Source organism: Danaus plexippus, unplaced genomic scaffold, assembly GCF_018135715.1.
Source record: "Danaus plexippus unplaced genomic scaffold, MEX_DaPlex mxdp_53, whole genome shotgun sequence".
Classification (NCBI taxonomy): domain Eukaryota; kingdom Metazoa; phylum Arthropoda; class Insecta; order Lepidoptera; family Nymphalidae; genus Danaus; species Danaus plexippus.
Window position 1 is genome coordinate 23,366 of NW_026869873.1, and position 18,831 is coordinate 42,196.

Here is an 18,831-nt window from a genome sequence, read left to right on the forward strand (position 1 = left end):
ATAGGGTTTATTTTATCACATAAAATATTTAAAAAGCATATTATTCGTAATCTAGATAATAATAACTTTAGAAATATATACGTATAAGATATTTAAAAAGATTTTTCACGTATAAAATATCATAACTATCAATTGATTAATTAATATTACATTTTCTTGTTTCGGATGATTTCTTTTCATCGTCAGACTTCAGGACCTTATGAGCGGAAGAAAAACGCGGTCACGAAAAAATCATTATAAATGGCTTTTACAAACTGAAAAAGAAGAAGAAGAAAAAAGACAGAAAAATAAGACAGCTCAAAAAAATGATACTTGTTCTGTCAAGAACAAAACTTCCAATGTAACATAAAAAAATAAGCACCCTAAATTTTTCTTCAGGATAAAATAAGCTCAATGAGTAGAAAAATATTTAAAAAAAAAAGACATTTTGACAAAAAAACAATGCGCCGCTTACGTTGTAAAGGTAAAACAAAAATGATGTCAATAAACGGTTTCAGATGTCAATATGGGTCGATAGCGATTATACCACCCTAACTTCTTGTAGTAAGGCTCACCCTTCCGTCTATCCTGTAACTTTAAAACCACTTTTCTAGCTTTATATTGTGATATTGTCTACGAAAATTTACTTAAATAATTAGCATAGATATTGCATATACATAAATATATATATATATATGCATATTCATAATACTAATTCATTATAAATTGAGTTTATTTGGAATAATTGATCTTTAATATTACTTTGCTCAAATCAGTGCGCAAATCAGTATGAACTTGGAGACCAGTGTATAACATGTTGAACAAATGGGATTTAACGCATAAATAACTTGCTTTATATCTTAGTATATTTATGAAGTGCAAAATGTTTTTACTTCTCAGCGTAATCCAAATACTCCAAAGCTAATTCATCGATGTCTATATTTTTTCCTGTAAATCAACTTTAAAATACATATTGACATATAAACATTTAAAGTTTTTACGTTAAAATAAACTGAGACTAAATAATATACTTTCTTCAAATTGATTATAAATTTTTTTCTTACCCGAAAATAAAGCAGGATTCTCTAAAACAGCTTCAGCGGACATTACAGCATCGGCACTATTATCATTTATTAAACAATCGTATTAAGATACCCGGTTTGCTCTAAACATTTATTCGCGTCTGTTAAATTTGCAATTCCCCCGTTGGCAATCACTGAGAAACTTAATATTAATATAATTATTAATATTATCATTATTATTATTATTATTATAATTATAAATATAATTATTTTTATTAGAATAATTATAATTATTATTATAAGTATTATTACTACTATTATAATAATGATGATATTACTTTACCCGGTATAGATATAGATCTTTTAATATATGATATCAATTCCCAATCACATTTTCCTACTAAATCTTTTTTTTGCTCCTATACTACTCTTTCGTCACATATCATAACAAACTTTAGTACGACCATGTATACAAACGGCGGTACAGCCTCTAGCTTCAATTGCTTTGCAAAAATTTAAGGTAGGTTGATAATCAGTTTCATTTATTTTCCTTATTTTGCAAAATAAAGGATACTTTATACGTTTTACAAGTTCTCCAATCAAATTTCTGCATATATTTACATAGATTACATGAATTACATGGCATAATCAGTATCATGTAATAAAAATGCTCCATAGCGTCCCTTTTTTGCTATTCCCTAATTGTTTATATTCAACTTTGTTTTGATTAAGTTGCATGTGTATATATATAGGTATGCTTAGTGAATAGTCGTTCATAAGTACTTACTTGGGGACAGCCCAAGTTTATATCTACTGCGGCGACTGAACTATCCAAATAATCTACAGCTCTCGTTATGGTATCGACCTCATTTCCGCAAAATTGAGCTACAAGTGGCAAATCCTCATTACAAGTTTGAAAACTCGTTTGGCGGTATGAAGAATCAGTTGAAAATATTCTAATATAACGTAATAACTAAGATTAGTACTATTATTATTCAGACAGATATATTATTAATGAATATTATAAAAAAAATAAACTACTTGACATGGAAGTGGAAACATACATATGTCTGTGCAAATTACAACTAATTAATATATGTATATATATATAAATATATAATTTATTAATGCTATATTATAGTAAGTTTTATAGGAGACCGTACCTGCTATGTAGCATAGGTGTGTATGCAAGCTGTACACCATATTTCCGACAAAGCATTCTGAATGCTAGTTCGCTTTGATTCACCATAGGAGCAAGTACGTATTTTGGTGAATTGATACTTGTCCAAAACTCCCATGGATCTGTTACCATGATATTGTGCCTGTAAAACCGATTGTGTATATATATAATGTGATGTTAAAAAACCGCAAATAGTTTCCTTATTATGACAATTCACTATTTAAAAATTAGTTTGAGATAATTATCTATTAGTTCCATGGTGGTTCATCTCCTAAATAACTCAATTTATTGAGTTTATTGTTATGAAGCTGTTCTATCAACGGTTTCAAAAATTCCAAAATAGATTTTGTTATTTCATCAGCAGTGATTGTAGTATCTTTTATATCTATAACTTTCCAAATAGACATTTGATGGAACTTTTTGAATTCTTCATGTACACTATTCAAAACGTTCACTTTCTCATATTTTTCTGAACCTAGAACATATTCAAAATAATGTCAAAACTTGCTGTGGTATAATATATAATTAGTATAATAATTAATCTGGGTATTTTTACTGAAGAAAAAATCTATAGATACAATTATGCATATACTCATTTATACAGTGAAATAACATGAAATCTATCTAATTACAGAATTGTATTTAGATAAGATTGAATTATATAATCACGTAAGGCATACGTTGCTTTATATACATTGCTTACCGTAATTTGAGCGCTTAGATGCATCTCCAGGGGAAATTTGAAGTTGAATCACTAAATCTGGCTTAGGCAAGCCGCGATCTGCGCTCAGGCACCAATGAAAATCTAATTTCTGTCATATATTAGTAGCTATTTATATATTACCTCTGCACCAGCGGAATATGCACTTCCTGAAAACGCATATCTATCACAAATAATAGAAACTCCATCTTCCAATAAACATTTGATTTCATTACTGCAATACATTATTTATTTTGCTTATCCTCTTCACAATGGTTTTAGCATAATTTAATTATGAATATAAGTATGAATAATATATTTTATTTAATAGCATTATATTATTGTTCTTTATTGGAAAATACAAATATTAATTATGATATTTTAGTAAAAATATACAAGTTTTAAAAATCAAATTTAAGTGCTTACGCCCGTTCCCATCTATTTCCACTAAATAATAAATGTAATGAATTTGGAGATATTGCGTTTTTATGCTTCAGATAATCATCTATGAGGTTTCCAATCAAAGTTTTCCTATCTACAGGGAAACAATCATGTCAGTAATTTTATATTCAAGTTTTATAATTTGTGAATGGAATAATATAAAACTTCAATGCAAATATAAGATAAGAACTTTTATAAAAAAAATATTTTTTTATAATATACTGTGGAAAATAATAATAATATATGAGAATCAGTGTGCTTCGATTATTTTAATATAACAGAAATAAATTTATAATAAGCAATTGTGAACATTGAAAAAATTGTTTGTCTAAATTTTCTATAAATAAATTATATTCAAGCTATGTAATATAATATAAAATTATGTGTTTACTGATGTATCGTATGAATTACAAACCAGGAAATGATATAGAAACGCAGCTAATTTGTTGCTCATTAAAAAAATCCAGAATTCGGCTTATTTGTGTAGATTTACCGGATCTATCAAACAAAATTGATGCACGTAGTAAATTTACCTATCTATACCTTCCAACACAATAAAAATTCCACGGCGCATTTTTCAAATTATTTTAATTTTAAAAATATTTATTCAAGATACTATAAACTTATGAAAGATGCACTTTGTTTTTACTCGTTTTCAATTATATAAGCGTCAGAAAATAGTTAAAATTACGAAAAATATATTTTACAATAACAAATTATTATTAAAACAAGTTTAACCTTAAAATTAGGTTCTTAACTCAACAAAATTTAAGTGTTATCACAGTCAAAAATATTTCTTGTTATATTCCCATGTAGTCTAGTCGGCTAGGATACTCGGCTTTCACCCGAGAGACCCGGGTTCGATTCCCGGCGTGGGAGTTATTTTGTTGTAGATCTTTATATTATACAAGAAATATTTTATTTTGTATAGTCAATTCATTACAGGGTTTTAGTAGATTATCAATAAAATAAAATATTTGAGTAAAAAAACTCATGGAGTATCTAGGGATTTTTATACTTTATCAAAAATTTGGAAAAATCAAACCAGTATAAGGGTTTTCGTAAGCGTTCATTTACAGCATTATGAATGTTGACTGTCCATTTACAATAATGGTAACGGCTAGTTAAATTAGGCTTATTTTTTTGTATTTCAATGAGTATATTTCGACTACAATCCATACAAGGATATAAATGAAATAAACTGTTTAGCCAATTAGTCATTCTTTTTTTCTCCTCTTCATTCGGGAACTCAGGAAAGTTTACTGCAGCAGAATGAATAGTTAACCAGCTTGCACGCCCCAAAATCTCTTTGCTAGGGGCTTGATTTGGTAAAGCGTTGTTACTAGGATTACAAAAGTGGCTTGGGCACTTATTTAATTTCTTCGAAAAATTTTCAATATACTTTATCATCAAGAAAAATATAATTTTTGTATGTCACAATTTTGAAATCTTTGATTACACTGGGGACATTTGCGGTTTCGAGAAGTCAGCGTATCTTTCAAACACTCTAAGACACAGTTTTTCAATTTCATTTGCTTTCACGCTTCAAAGAGCATGTAATAAATTATATATGAATATTTGATGTGGTTATGTTTGTATCAAATATATATAACTTTTTTTTACATATATGTATATATACGGGTGCTAATAATATTGATCTGTATATAATTTGTATAATTATAACGCTATTTAAACCATGATTTTTATAGCTAAATACCTTCACAGAAGACATGGCCGCATTTACGAACACAACTGTCACGAAAACGTTCATTACACAGAGCACAAATGTAACATTTCTACGGGATTATATTAAATTAATTAATTTTACTCTTAATGCTTCAAGTTCTTGCAAAAGCAAATCATTTTTTTCTTGTTTCTCGTTTGTATTTGGGGTATGAACTAACTCAGAGAAAAAACTTATTTCTGGGACCTGTTTGATTTCAGGTTCATTCAGCAAATCTTTTAACATCTGAAATATGTGCACTTTAAAATATAAACAACATTTAAGTAAACTATCATTTTATCGCATTTACCCACACAGTGTAATTTAATAAAAACGCTTTTTGAAAAAATTACCTCACAATGGAAAGATTCATAAAGTTTTTTTATTAAAAGAATTAATTTTTGGATTTTTTGTTCAGCAATTTCCAATTTTAAGCTAGTCTCAACATCCTAATAATTACATAGCTATACAAACAAATTACGTTTTCAATATTTGCGCACTTCATTCCCTCACTCTGCATGTTAGTTACAATTTCCTTCTGACGGAATAACTATCATATAGTTCATCTAGAAATCTGTTTTATCTATTATAATAAATATAAGTATTCGTTTATATATATACATGTATATGTGTACAATTGTTTATATACTCAATATGTTTGGATTGAGATTCAGTTCATTTTTGTTAATACATTATTAAATTTATGTTCGTATTACCAGTTCCTGTAATTGCTTGACATGAAGACTTGTTATAGACTCATTAAATTGCGATTGTGATTTTAAATTTTCTAAATCTTCTTTAACTTCTGCAAGCTAAACATATGTTTTTTCAGAACAATACTACACTATATATATTATACCATATAATAAATATTTTCAATTTTGAAGAAAAACCCAATAAACAAATGTACTATATAAAAATATTGATTATTACATAAAAATAATATTGTAAATTAATACAAAGACTAATGTTGAATATATCATTAATTCAATATTAATTTAATATATAATTCATGGATGAGCGTTAAATTATATTTGTATACTTGTAGTGATAGAATTTCATTCTTCGATTTATGTTGTACAATTTCTCGAGTGTATGATAAAGATTCTGATGCCAACTTTGATAGTAACTGGGATCTGTAAAGAATTGCAGTTAATGTTGGACAATTTTAAAATTATGTCATTATTTAAATATTTATAGTATGACTTTTCTTCTGCACGGTTTTCAAGTTTCGATATCTCATCCATTTTCACATTAAGTAACATTTCGTAATCATCTAAATCTGCTGCCAAGCGATTACGTTGATTTATAAGAGATTGAATATCTTTTGTTTCATTTATGACCTATTTCATGAAAGTGTAGTTAATGCAGTTATATAAAAATAATGGAAATTATATATAAATACACGTAAAACCAATTAAACTGTTTATCATAGAGCAAATATAACTATATTTATTAACACATACATATATGTGTACTCACACATACACATATGTGTAATTTATTAAGTAAAAATAGTAATGCAATAAGTTTTATGTCTGGTATTGTATTTTGAAAAAAAATTTACATTATTATTTTTATCACATAAAATATAATATATATATATAAAAATATATTAAAATTATCTTTAATCTAATTTAATTTAATTAGTAAATTAAAGTAATTTTGTATGTTATATACAATTTTTTTTTTTTAATAAAAAAAACTTACTTCTTTTGCACTATTACTTTTTTCTTTTACGAGTTCTTTCTCTAAATTTTTAGCAAATTCTAAGGATTCTTGTGCTTTTGCTAAATCACTTTTCAGAGATTCCACTTGAAATTCAAAATGATTATTCTTTAATTGAATGGGTTCAAATATATATATATGTTACTTGATTTTTAAGTTGTTGCAAGTTTTCGAGTGTTTCTTCAAGTTTTCCTTTCAGATCCATTTTTTCATTTTTTAATGAATCACATTCAAGTCGTAAACTGTTAAGAATTTGCTGGTATCGATCACTAAGTTGTCTGAGTTGGTTTGTAAATTGAGTTTGCTGTAGATTAAGTTGATTCAAAAGGCTTTGCTAACAAAAAACATCTTTTACATGAGTAATAAAAGCATTTACAATTAAACTTAAAGTATAATTAAGAGTTGCAAATAGTTCTTAACCATAAACATTATATTTTAATGGTATATATGTATATATATGAACTCACTGCAATATAAATAGTATAACAATGCAATTAAATCTTATTTCTAATATTACACGCATTAGTTTTGGACAATATAACTAATATATGAACATAGTAATAATCATATACCTTCCCTTTCTGGTATTCTTCTAAAGTGGAATTATCCAAAATTTTTTCCAAGCTTTTTTCAAAAAAATTTCCTTGTTTGATTTTATCAGCAACATTTTTAAGTTTTTCCAACCAATTCACCCGGCAATTATATAAGTGCTTGTTATCACGAATCAAACGAGAAAGCTTAATTAACACATATTCAAAGTAGGAACTTTCATAACGATTTTCTAAGAAATAAATAAATCGAAACAGCTCCCGTATTATACATAATTTATAAGCTAAAATAAAAATTGTTAATTTTACAATTTTATGTAATACGTATTAAGCAATTATTTACAATATTAAATTATTGTTGAATCTGAACAGTTTCCAACATTTTTCTAGAAAAATAAAACAACATCTTATAAGAGTTTAACTAATAATACTAATATTTTAATTATGATCATTTACTTCGAAAAATTTATCAATAAATCCAACTTAGATTACCTGCGTATGAATTAATAGTACACCATATATTAGAGTCACGAGATAAATAAGCTGTCATCTAAAAATATTATGTGACAGTATTCTTACTTTGTTACGAAGTTGATCAATATCACATTTGAGTTGATTGTTGATTTCTTTATATAAATTTACATCATCAACATTTGATGTATTTTCATGCGGAAAAGAAGACAGTTCTAATATCCGACTGCATTCTTTACTTACTAGCTCTTCAGAATTTTGAGAAAGCTGAATTAATTTAAACACAATTTTCGGATCCAAACATAGTTTTTTTGTTACGAGAAATTTTATTATCAAATCTTTTGTATCAACTTTTTTTTTTAACTCTTCGCACTCATTTTCCAATGATTTCAGTGTAATATGTAAGCGAACAAATAATTCACGTCGAAAAAGAGGAGTCTAAAATGATTCATTATATAACAGCTATATAATTTTAAAATATTTTGAGTTATGTTCTTTAAACTCTGTTCAGTTAAAACACAAAAAGGCATTAATTTAAGCTACTATAATAGTTTTTTTTCAATAAATAACCAACTTCAATTATAGTTCATATGTATATATGTATATATATGTATATATATGTATATATATGTATATATATGTATGTATATGTATATATATGTATATATATGTATAAATGTATAAATGTATAACTGTATATATATCTTTATACATATATATGTATAAATATATGAATAAATTTGGATAATTTATTTATATGAATAAATAAAATAAATAAATAAATATTTACATATATGTATAGATATATGTATACATATGTATATATGTGTATATATGTATATATATGTATAAATATATAAATAAATTTGAATAATTTATTTATATGAATAATGTAAAATAAATATTTACATATATGTATAGATATATGTATACATATGTATATATATATATATATATATATATATATATATATATATGTATATTGGTGTAATTATGTATATCTATGTTTATAGATGTATATACATACACATATATGTATATATATGTAAGTATATATATTTACATATATGTAAATATATATATTTACATATATGTATCTATATATTCATATATAGATGGATATATTTTTAAGGTTAAAGTCAACACATGTATTAACCATACATCTAAAGGTAAAATATTCTCTTGCACAACTGTGTCCAAACTACTTTTACATTCTTTGATCATTTGAACAAAAAGATCATCAATAAAAGATGCATTTAGTCGTCGTTTCTTTTCATGTATCATGAAAATAAATTACCAAAAAAAAAAAATTATACGGGGACTGGAATGCAGTGCATCGTTTCAAATGTTTTTAAAGCTTCGTTATAATGCGTTTGTAATAAATTCTAAAACAAAAAAAAGAGTAATGATATATATACAACATCAAATTATATTCTTGTTTTTACAAGAATAACATATATTTAAATATTTGAACATTATAAAAATACAGTAACATATACAACTATCATTTATTATCAATAGGTATATATATATATATATATATATATATATATATATATATATATATTGATTGGTTATTAATCACAAACATTGTTGTGAAGAATTTCATGTATCAGAATTTAGCATATATAATATATCTATTTAAAGTATTTTACCGTAATTGGCTGGGATAATTTGGAGTGAGCTTTTAAGTAGTACAAGTTTTGAATGATTTTTATATGGCAGTTAGTGGTAAATTGCAGCTTGTTCTCAATCGCTGTAAATAATTCTTGAATAAGAGACACATCTTGTCCGTCTTCTTTTAGCATATTTTCGAAAATCAACACTGTTCATTATATATAAATAATATAATATTACATTGTTTCAATGTATAAAATCCTTCTTCTGTGTTTTGAGAATACATCATCATTTTTGTCCATAAAGATGTTACAGGATTTGATTTTTCTATTTTAAAAGCTGCTTCGTCAAACATTTTATCTATAACTCCATCTAAAACAGTTTGAACGGGCTTCGGATAATAAGTGGATTGATAGTCTAAAAATTGAATAGGTATAATAACAATAAGTAATTCTATATAACCTTAATTAGTGATTAACAGTCACAAGTTTAATTTTTTTATATGATTTAATTATGTATAACCATTCAATAATAATTTTAAGTACGATAGTAAGGAATCGAATAAACACTTGAAAGGTTATTTCAGTACTATTAGGTTATATATCTAGCTTAATGAGTTAACTTACATCTTAATAGGTAAAAAGTTAAATATGGAAAAAGATCTAGATCGATGATTCCAAACCTTGCAATTTTGAACAATCTGTATAAAGCTTGTATCATTAAAAAAGGTTGTTCTATGTTCACAAAAATAGTCTTAATAGATCTATACCTTGTTTTTTGTAGTACTCAAAAGCAATTTGGTGAGATTTTATCCATAAAGGAACTTTATTTGATAATTTTTCAACAATCTCTTTAACCTTAGCCTATTTGTCATAAATCAGTTAACTATATTATATACTTCAGATATCAATGAACAATGTTTTGAACACTCATACAATCTGGCATTTGTTAGATAATTATACCTAAAATTAAGATGAAAATTTAGAAAATTAAATACTATGGAGTATTTAACAAATTTGTGCTCTTGAAATTGAAGATATAGTTTTATTATTATATACTCAAGAATATGCAAATTAAACTCACTCTAACAGCAAACTATTAGACTTTCAGTGAGAACTATTCAGTGATTAAAATATTGCAACATTTTCAGAGTAAAGGTAATATTTCAAGCAAAAACCATTACAAAGGTATGGTTTTTAGCTCAAGTATCCGTATTAAGATATGTAGCTTACTTATGGTTGCATGATCGTTCCAACATTTTAATATTTTCATACTCAATTCTTAATTTAAAATTTCGTATATTGTATACATGAAAATCTGAAAACCCATCACATATTGTTTGCAGTTGTTCCTGAATTTTGTTGTAATAAAACACAGCCAATTCGTAGTTACATAACCGCATTTGCGCATCTCCCATACGAAGCTCATATCTGAATTATAATAATTTATGTTTTTGTTGATTACTCCATGATCTGATATTCGAAAAACTGTTCTCTAGTACGTTTTCCCGCTAGTTCAGCAAAATTGCGAACACTCTAAAAGTAATTATTAGTAGACATAAGCACTTAATAAATTATATGAAATTATATAAAAAACACAATTTAATATAATAGTAAAAACAAATGAATAAATTAATTAAGTAATCAATAAATTACCTCGTCGGCTTCATTAGCTTCTAAAGTATATTTTAGCCACTGTGAACCAATATTGAGATCATTTTTTTCTTGCATAGCCATATGAGAATATTTTTTTGCTTCTAAGAATAAACCACAACGATGGAAAACTTTCGCAGAAAGTAATAGAACATCAACATTGATAAAGTTCTCATCTGCAAACTGAAGCAAATTAAAATTCAATTTAAAAATTTACTAATTATCATTGTTATACACAGATTTACGGGAAAATAAACAAGAAGTGATACATTATATTATTTGTTTCAATAATTTACTTTTTTAGTATATTCTAATAACGGACTACGCATGTTAAGATAGTAAAGTAATTGGATACATGTGAATTTGATTTCGTCAACAATAAAAATTGAAGGTTTGTTTAACATCTTTTCTATTGTGGAGAATATTGATTTTAATTTCAATTTAAATACCAATTAAAGGTACAAGTTTCTCGACATAAGCAATAGGTAAATATTCTTTGCATATGTTGATTATGGAAGCTACTGATTTGTCCTTAGATGTGTTAAGATGCGCTCCTATTTTTGATACTATATCTAAAATTAATTTTCCCTAAAAAAAAAATAAATAAATAAATAAATTAAATTGTTATATATAGCAACATTTTTAAATTATTAATTGTAGCTACATAATTACAAGCTTTGGCTTTGTTTTGATAGATTCCTTAATCCATTTTATTATATAGAAAGCCCCTGACCCCAATTTAGAAAATAGTAATCGTAGAAATAGATATAAAGGGCTTATATTATCTTCCAACAAATAGATTCCAAAACTCAACATTAAATAATTTGTTGTTTTTTCGGTCAATTCTAAAAATTATAAATAAACTTATAATCACAATAAACGATCTTTCAAACTGATTGGTATAAATATAAAACGTCTTTTTCAATGGAGAATTTGAAGCTATAAATTATTACTTTTTGCTACTCAATGATCGTTCTGGTTTTATTATAGTATTTTGCTATTACTATTTTTTTCAGTTAATGTGATTGTTACTAAAAGAACAACATCTCAAATAAATAAATGCTCTAGTGACGGTAGATGCTTAAGTGTAGTATAAGTAATACAATTGTTTAAATGAACCAAAGTTACCATTTGATATATATTGTAATAAATCATCGGATTCTTTCTCCGTAAAATCTCTAGTTTTATAAAAAATGCGCTGGTATACAGAGTACGATTTTGAAGAATATTTGAATTCTGGATAACGTTGAAAATATAAATGCGGGGGATGAGATAGCCATCCATCACTTTCGTTTCTATTATAATCACTATGACTTAAAGCGTATGGTGAAATCAGAAACAGTTGAGAGTTTTGAGTAGGTTTTTCTTCGAAAGTAACTAGTTCCAAAGAATTTTGAAATACGGGACTGGTTAGCACAGAGCACACCATTGCTTGGCGATCGTAAATATTTATGGAGTATAAAGTTTTATAAATCTCATGTGCAAGAGAATAGTTTTTCTGGTACATTGCTATTCTAGCCATTGTCTTCCATAAATATTGTGATCTGAATGTTATTTTCTAAATAAGTGCTTTACCGAATTTCTACAGGTATTTGTAATATTTGTTGAACAGTTAAATCGTACTCTTTTTGCGATTCAAACAATAAAACTAAATATTCATAAATCTGTGCTAATGTTGGCATTTTCAAATTTTGTTACATTTATCAACGGTTTAATATTATTTTTCTTTAAATTTTCAAAGTGAAATAATTCTAACATACGAACGATGAGAAGTCCAGCCTTTTTACAATCTCCAACCTAATCATTATACAGTAACTTTAAACATATTGCATTAAAACGTGAAGCAGTAGAAGTAGTATAAATGAATTGTTCAAAATGTTCAGCTAATTATAATAATTATATAAATATATATATATATATATATATATATATATATATATATATATATATATATATATTTATATATAATACTAACAATAATAATAGTGGTAATTGCATATAACGCTAAAAAAAATTTTCTAATTACTCATTAATTAAAGATATATAAATGAGAACTCATGTTATTTATCAAAAACTTACAAGATGTTGAGATAATGCGTATGCTAACCAATTTAATTTGAGCAAAGGAAAATTATTAAATATTTGACGGTAGGATTCACGGAAAGCTTGCTTGAACAAAAAATTACGGTATTATAAAACTTACAAACTCAAAAAAGTTCAGCTGTAAATAAGCAAGCTCTTCCAAAGCTGGAACTGAAGCTCCCAACTTAACGCAGGCAGAGAAGCAGCTTTTCGCTTTAGCTAAATTCCTGTGATTTAAAAATATTTACATTCAAACGAATGAATTGCATTTATGCATTTTTGAAGTGCATGGAAAAATTTTTTTTTTGGATTTCAACTTTACCTTGATTGCTTAAAAACAGATCCCAGCACATACCAACAATAATGGTTTTTCACGTCATAATTCAAAGCCTAAACATTGATTAATGGGCAACATATAAAAACAGAACTTCTCACACGAAATATCTTGACTTTTAGAAACTTCAATTATATATTTATAATCTTTTAATGTATTTTCAGTATATATGTAAAAATTGCAATTACCAACAAAAATAAATATGTAACTTATTAAAACTAATCATTGGTTACAATGGCTACAAAAGCTTACTATAACTTTAATAATAGTATTGACATTTTAGCCTATTGTAAGAATTACCAAGTATATAGATAAATATAGATATTATGAATAATATTACACATAAACAAATAAATATACCAGCTTATATCAAGAAGTATACTTGTAAATTTTATTGATTGAGCGTTAAAATTTTTCTTTTTATTATCATTCACTTAAATGTATGTATAGATTAGTCAATTTGTAAAATTATAATTTTTTTTTTTTTATTCTACAATTTTACTAATATCATGAGCTGCTAAATAAAAAAAAATTAAATTAAATGCATATATAATATTAACATCATTATTTACAGATGTGTAAACATTTATAACTTTAACCTTATTAGCGACTTCTGTAGCTTCGGTTAACTTGTCTTTCAGATCAAGTAGTATAAGAGCTTTTAAAGAATATAAACCTCCTATAGTGTTATATTGAGATATCAACTGGTCAATTAGTTTAAGAGCTTTTTTAAATTGTTTGGACTCATAAAATTTCTAAGCATATATAGATAATAAAATTTACTCTTACTTTCAAAGTAGCTAAAGAGCTAGCGTCTTTTACTTGTAAAGGTTCACTGGTACTTTGAATAAGTCCATTAAACATCATTCTGTAACACGTATGCATAACAAATCTTTCAAAGTATATAATAAGTATATGTTTTTTAAACATGTATCATACATGCATATTTATGTCTCAATGACACTGAAATTAAGAGTAGTGTAAACCTCTGTAGATATACGTATTATTGTTACTTTATTTCTTATCCAAACTTTAAAATGCTCAATTTAATTTTTTTTATGAATCTTACTTATAAAACCGATATGTTTCAGGACAGTTATTAATATTTGTAGTTTAATAGTCCATGGCGTACGCTATAGCACATTTTAAGACAACATTTCATAAATTTTAATCAACGATGCATTCAATATTTTTATTTTGTAATATAATTAATCGAACTCATTTGTTATTGAGTGATTGACAATATTTAACGATATTTTTACACCAGCTGAATGCGTGAGTTATTTGAAATTACAAATGTAGGTAGTATGTCAAAAAATAACAAATATTTTAAATTAATTTATTTCACTTGTTTCATATGTTTTTTTAAATCTATATATGGTATTTGCTTCAATAAAACTGATGACCTATCTCATGTTTTAAACTTTGATGAAAAATTCAATACATCTATTCAAGTAATGTGAATCATCTCAAATAATAAAGTTTTATTTAAATTTTATTTGAAAAAAATAGATACACTTTAAAAATTTTTATCAAAAATACAGATGATTAAGCTTTATATACTTATCTAATTTAATTTCTCATGTTTTAGGAGTCTAATTTGATATTTGAAACGTAATACAAAAAAACTAATACATGTTTAGTAAATTTAATGATTTGACGTCATGGCGAGAAATAAGTATTGACAGAAGTGAAATGAAAACGGACTGGAGGATAAACGAAACTATAATAAATGAAATAGAAGCAAGTACAATTATACCGTTGAATTCGAACAAACCCTCGGTAGCAATAGATCTCATACAAAGCAACAAAAATTACATTTCTTCTCAAGAAATACCTCAATCATTTCTAATACAACAAAAATTTATGCTTCCGTAATGCACAAACATACGAAATAAATTTCTATACTTATATAAACTTTGATATTATTTTATTTAATTGCAGATCTGGTTTTATTGCTACTTATATAAAATTTCTGAATTCCCAAGGTTCGGCAGGGGTACAGCATATGGTTTCTCATCTTTTTTAGGTAGTTTTCAAATTCCAAAATTACACCGGTAACTATAAGTTATATTTGTCAGCAATTTTAGAATATGGGTTTCTGCTTTTACGGAAAAACGCTTCAATGTCTCCCGATATCTTTACTGTTTATTCTGGTCATGTCAATAATAACGTCTTGATAAGTTTTCCTACTGTCACGGTTTATGCTAATACAACAGGGTATGTATACATATAAATGGAATATATCAAAAATTTATTAAAATATAATCACATTATCATTGTAAAACCATTACATAAGGTTAATCAGATTTAATTTATTGGGAGTTCAGTACAGCTTATCAGCACTCAAGTAAAACAAATTTATTTCAAACCTGTCTAAGTATCTATTTAAATGGGCTTCAAGTTATAAATTATCATTTTAAGGATACATGGGAAGGAGTTGGCTCGTTTGGACTCACATGCTTAGAAAGTAGTGTTTCATTTCGTAATCTCATTGGCGGGTACATGCAAAGCCCTTTATATCCTACATCTATGAAAGCATTTGAAAATGCAAGTGACACTATTGCTAAAGTATTTTAAAATTTCAAGAAATTGATTTTAGAATATATCACAAGAATCTGAATCTAAAACAATGAAAACTTCAAAAGTTTCAAAAAACCAAATCGCTAAACAGCTCGAAACTGCTCAAAAAATAAAAAATGATTCATGTTCAAATTATGCTAAGACTACTCCTGATTTAGGGTAATAAGAAACAATAATGTTGAAAAAAAAATAATTAGAGATTGGCTAAATGCTAGATCCTGGGTAATTTTGAGAGATAAATACGAAAAAACATTACGGATTGCACCTACACAAAGGCAAACATCTGAAACAATATATCCTTTAGTTTTGAAAGTATACAATCAATAAATTTCTGTCACAAATCAAACAGGGTTTCAATTGTAGTAAAGCTGCATTGTCAGTTCAGTTGATATTCGCAGTTGATTCAGAAGGAGGTTTTGTTGTCTTTTATAAAAACCCAGAAGAATTTTATTCGGTTACAATTGACACAGCGCGGAAAGCTGCTCGCATTCGGCAGCATATTAAAGTAATTCATCTAGCAAAAACCAAAGTTGCAAAGCTTATCTAATCTATTAATTTATCTAATAACATAAGTTATTAATCGAATCTTTGTATACACAAAACTGATTAAATTACAGAAACTTGTAATAATATATTGTAATTACGAAAGCACATTAAAGTTGTATATGTTTATATATAAGCGTCAAAGATTATTATTCTGATCGTTATTAATATATTCATCAGGGTTTCGGAAAATTATTAGCATTGATAAACCTTCCGAATGCATGGGAAAACGAAAAACATTTATTGGAAGCGACTTATGACAATAAATCATATCTTCTTACGGTATAACTCAATATATTATATTATTTGTTAAGGTGTCTTTTAATAAGCAAAAAGTTTTAGAATATAACTATGGCAAATTCATAAAACACTTAAACTATAACGTAGGGTTATGGTCTTCAATAGGGTCTGTACAATTTGCAAATTTGACCGTGTCATCTATTACGCACTAAATTTTCAATATTTTTATTAAAATTTTAAATATGCACGTCTGAAAAAAATTTAGATCGAATCATCTGTAAAATTGATATTACCAACTTTAGACTGAACTGCTAGATTTAATTATAGCTTTATATGTGACTACATAAACAGCCAAAATTATTTCGATTAAACGTAAGCTTATATACTTGTGAAAACGTTTCTGCACTCACATTTCTATTTTTTTTGTATCAAAAAATAGAGGGTTTTTTTTGTATAAAAAAATGTTATATCACACAAGAAATACAGATTTTACCATTCATAATAGGAAATCTAATGAGGAGGCATTGTTGAATAGCAGTAATATCAAAATTCCTACGTTCGCTGAAATTTCTGAAAGAAGATCTTTGGTTCTAAATTTAGAGAAATGTACCCAATTTATTAAACACTCTGTAAGCGAGTGCGTCCCCAATACAGCATTTGAGAATAATTTTCAGGATTATGCTGCTGATTCTAAATATAGAAGATACACTGCAGCAGTAGATTTGATACCGTACAATGACGCACAAGAATTTTCGATTTCTGATGGTTCTATACCCTCAACTATAAATAACAAATTTTCTTTGCCGTCAAATGGTCGCTTAAGTTTTCCAGGTTACACCAGTAGTACATATCCCTTTAAAGATGATCGCAAAATTATTGAAAATAACGATGTATACATTTCGGCTCCTTTCTATTTCATACTTAAAACAAACTATGGTGATTCGGATAAAACAGATTATGAAAAAATTTTGACGTGCAAGTGTATCCCAATAGATAATATATGGCAAATTATGGACGCCAATGTGTAATTAAATATCTGTTTAATCAGTATATATTAAATTGAAGTTTTTTATATAGATGAAGTTTTATTGTGTCAAAAGATCATACACACGAATAAGATAATAAATATTTTGAATTATATAAAAGGTACCTGAAATATGCTTGTTCTTATATGCAATTTTATATATCAATCCCAAATGATAATAAATTCTGTGTGATTAAAAGTTTATTGCATGAGAGGAAGTACTCATTCAAGTTACAGGGTTCATACTCTATTGATACTGATCAAATATGGAAAGACATATTACGATGTAAAACATACATATCAAGTCCTACTATACAAAAACTGCACATAGTGCACTATCTTATATGTGATGTTTTTGAAAGAAACAAAAATTTTGGTATTGTTTATACTCAAGGAATTCATGAACTTTTTGCTGTAATAGTTCAACTTTTTATATTTAAGCGTACTTCTATTATTAAGTTGAAAAATACAGATTCAGGTAATATTTTAATTCATGTAACCCATAATCTAGATGTGCATTTTGTACGTGTGAATATAGATAAGGTTGGTAACGTGGAAATCGACATCATACTTTTGAAAAACTGGCTATTAAAACAAGGCAGTAAAAAACAGAATATTAAAAATAATATATTGATATCTAAAGTGAAATGTAAACAAAGATCTATATATAAACAATGTTTACTCAAGCATCCTGTCTCTTTGTTCAATTACGTTTTGAAATATCCTTTATTACCTATAGTTTCATTATTTATTGAAAAATTATTACTTAAGTACTTAATCAATTTCATTAAAGGTTCTTTATATGAAGAAATAAATTTTCGGTTATCATGTATTGGTTTAGTACTATGGGTAATCGATCGCTCATTTTTCTGTTTATTAACGCTTTCATCAAATGAGACTTTAGGATTTGATAAGAAAAAAATTCGTAAATCACTAACAAAAAAAAAATTGCAATGCGTTTGCA

The 18,831-nt window shown here is 26.2% G+C and overlaps 1 protein-coding gene and 1 non-coding gene across 2 annotated transcripts; one reads left to right on the top strand and one right to left on the bottom strand.

The window, feature by feature from the left end:
• Positions 1 to 480: 480 nt before the first annotated feature.
• LOC133320727 (tRNA-dihydrouridine(16/17) synthase [NAD(P)(+)]-like) lies at positions 481 to 2,313 on the bottom strand. Its single transcript, XM_061529325.1, has 3 exons — positions 2,165 to 2,313; positions 1,789 to 1,957; positions 481 to 612 (listed from the first exon to the last, which is right to left on the bottom strand). Exons 1-3 carry the CDS (start codon positions 2,311 to 2,313, stop codon positions 481 to 483), a joined length of 450 nt encoding a protein of 149 aa, XP_061385309.1.
• Positions 2,314 to 4,128: 1,815 nt separating this feature from the next.
• Positions 4,129 to 4,201, top strand: Trnae-uuc (transfer RNA glutamic acid (anticodon UUC)). Its single transcript has one exon. It is a non-coding gene; the product is annotated as a tRNA-Glu (tRNA).
• The last annotated feature ends 14,630 nt before the right edge of the window (positions 4,202 to 18,831 follow it).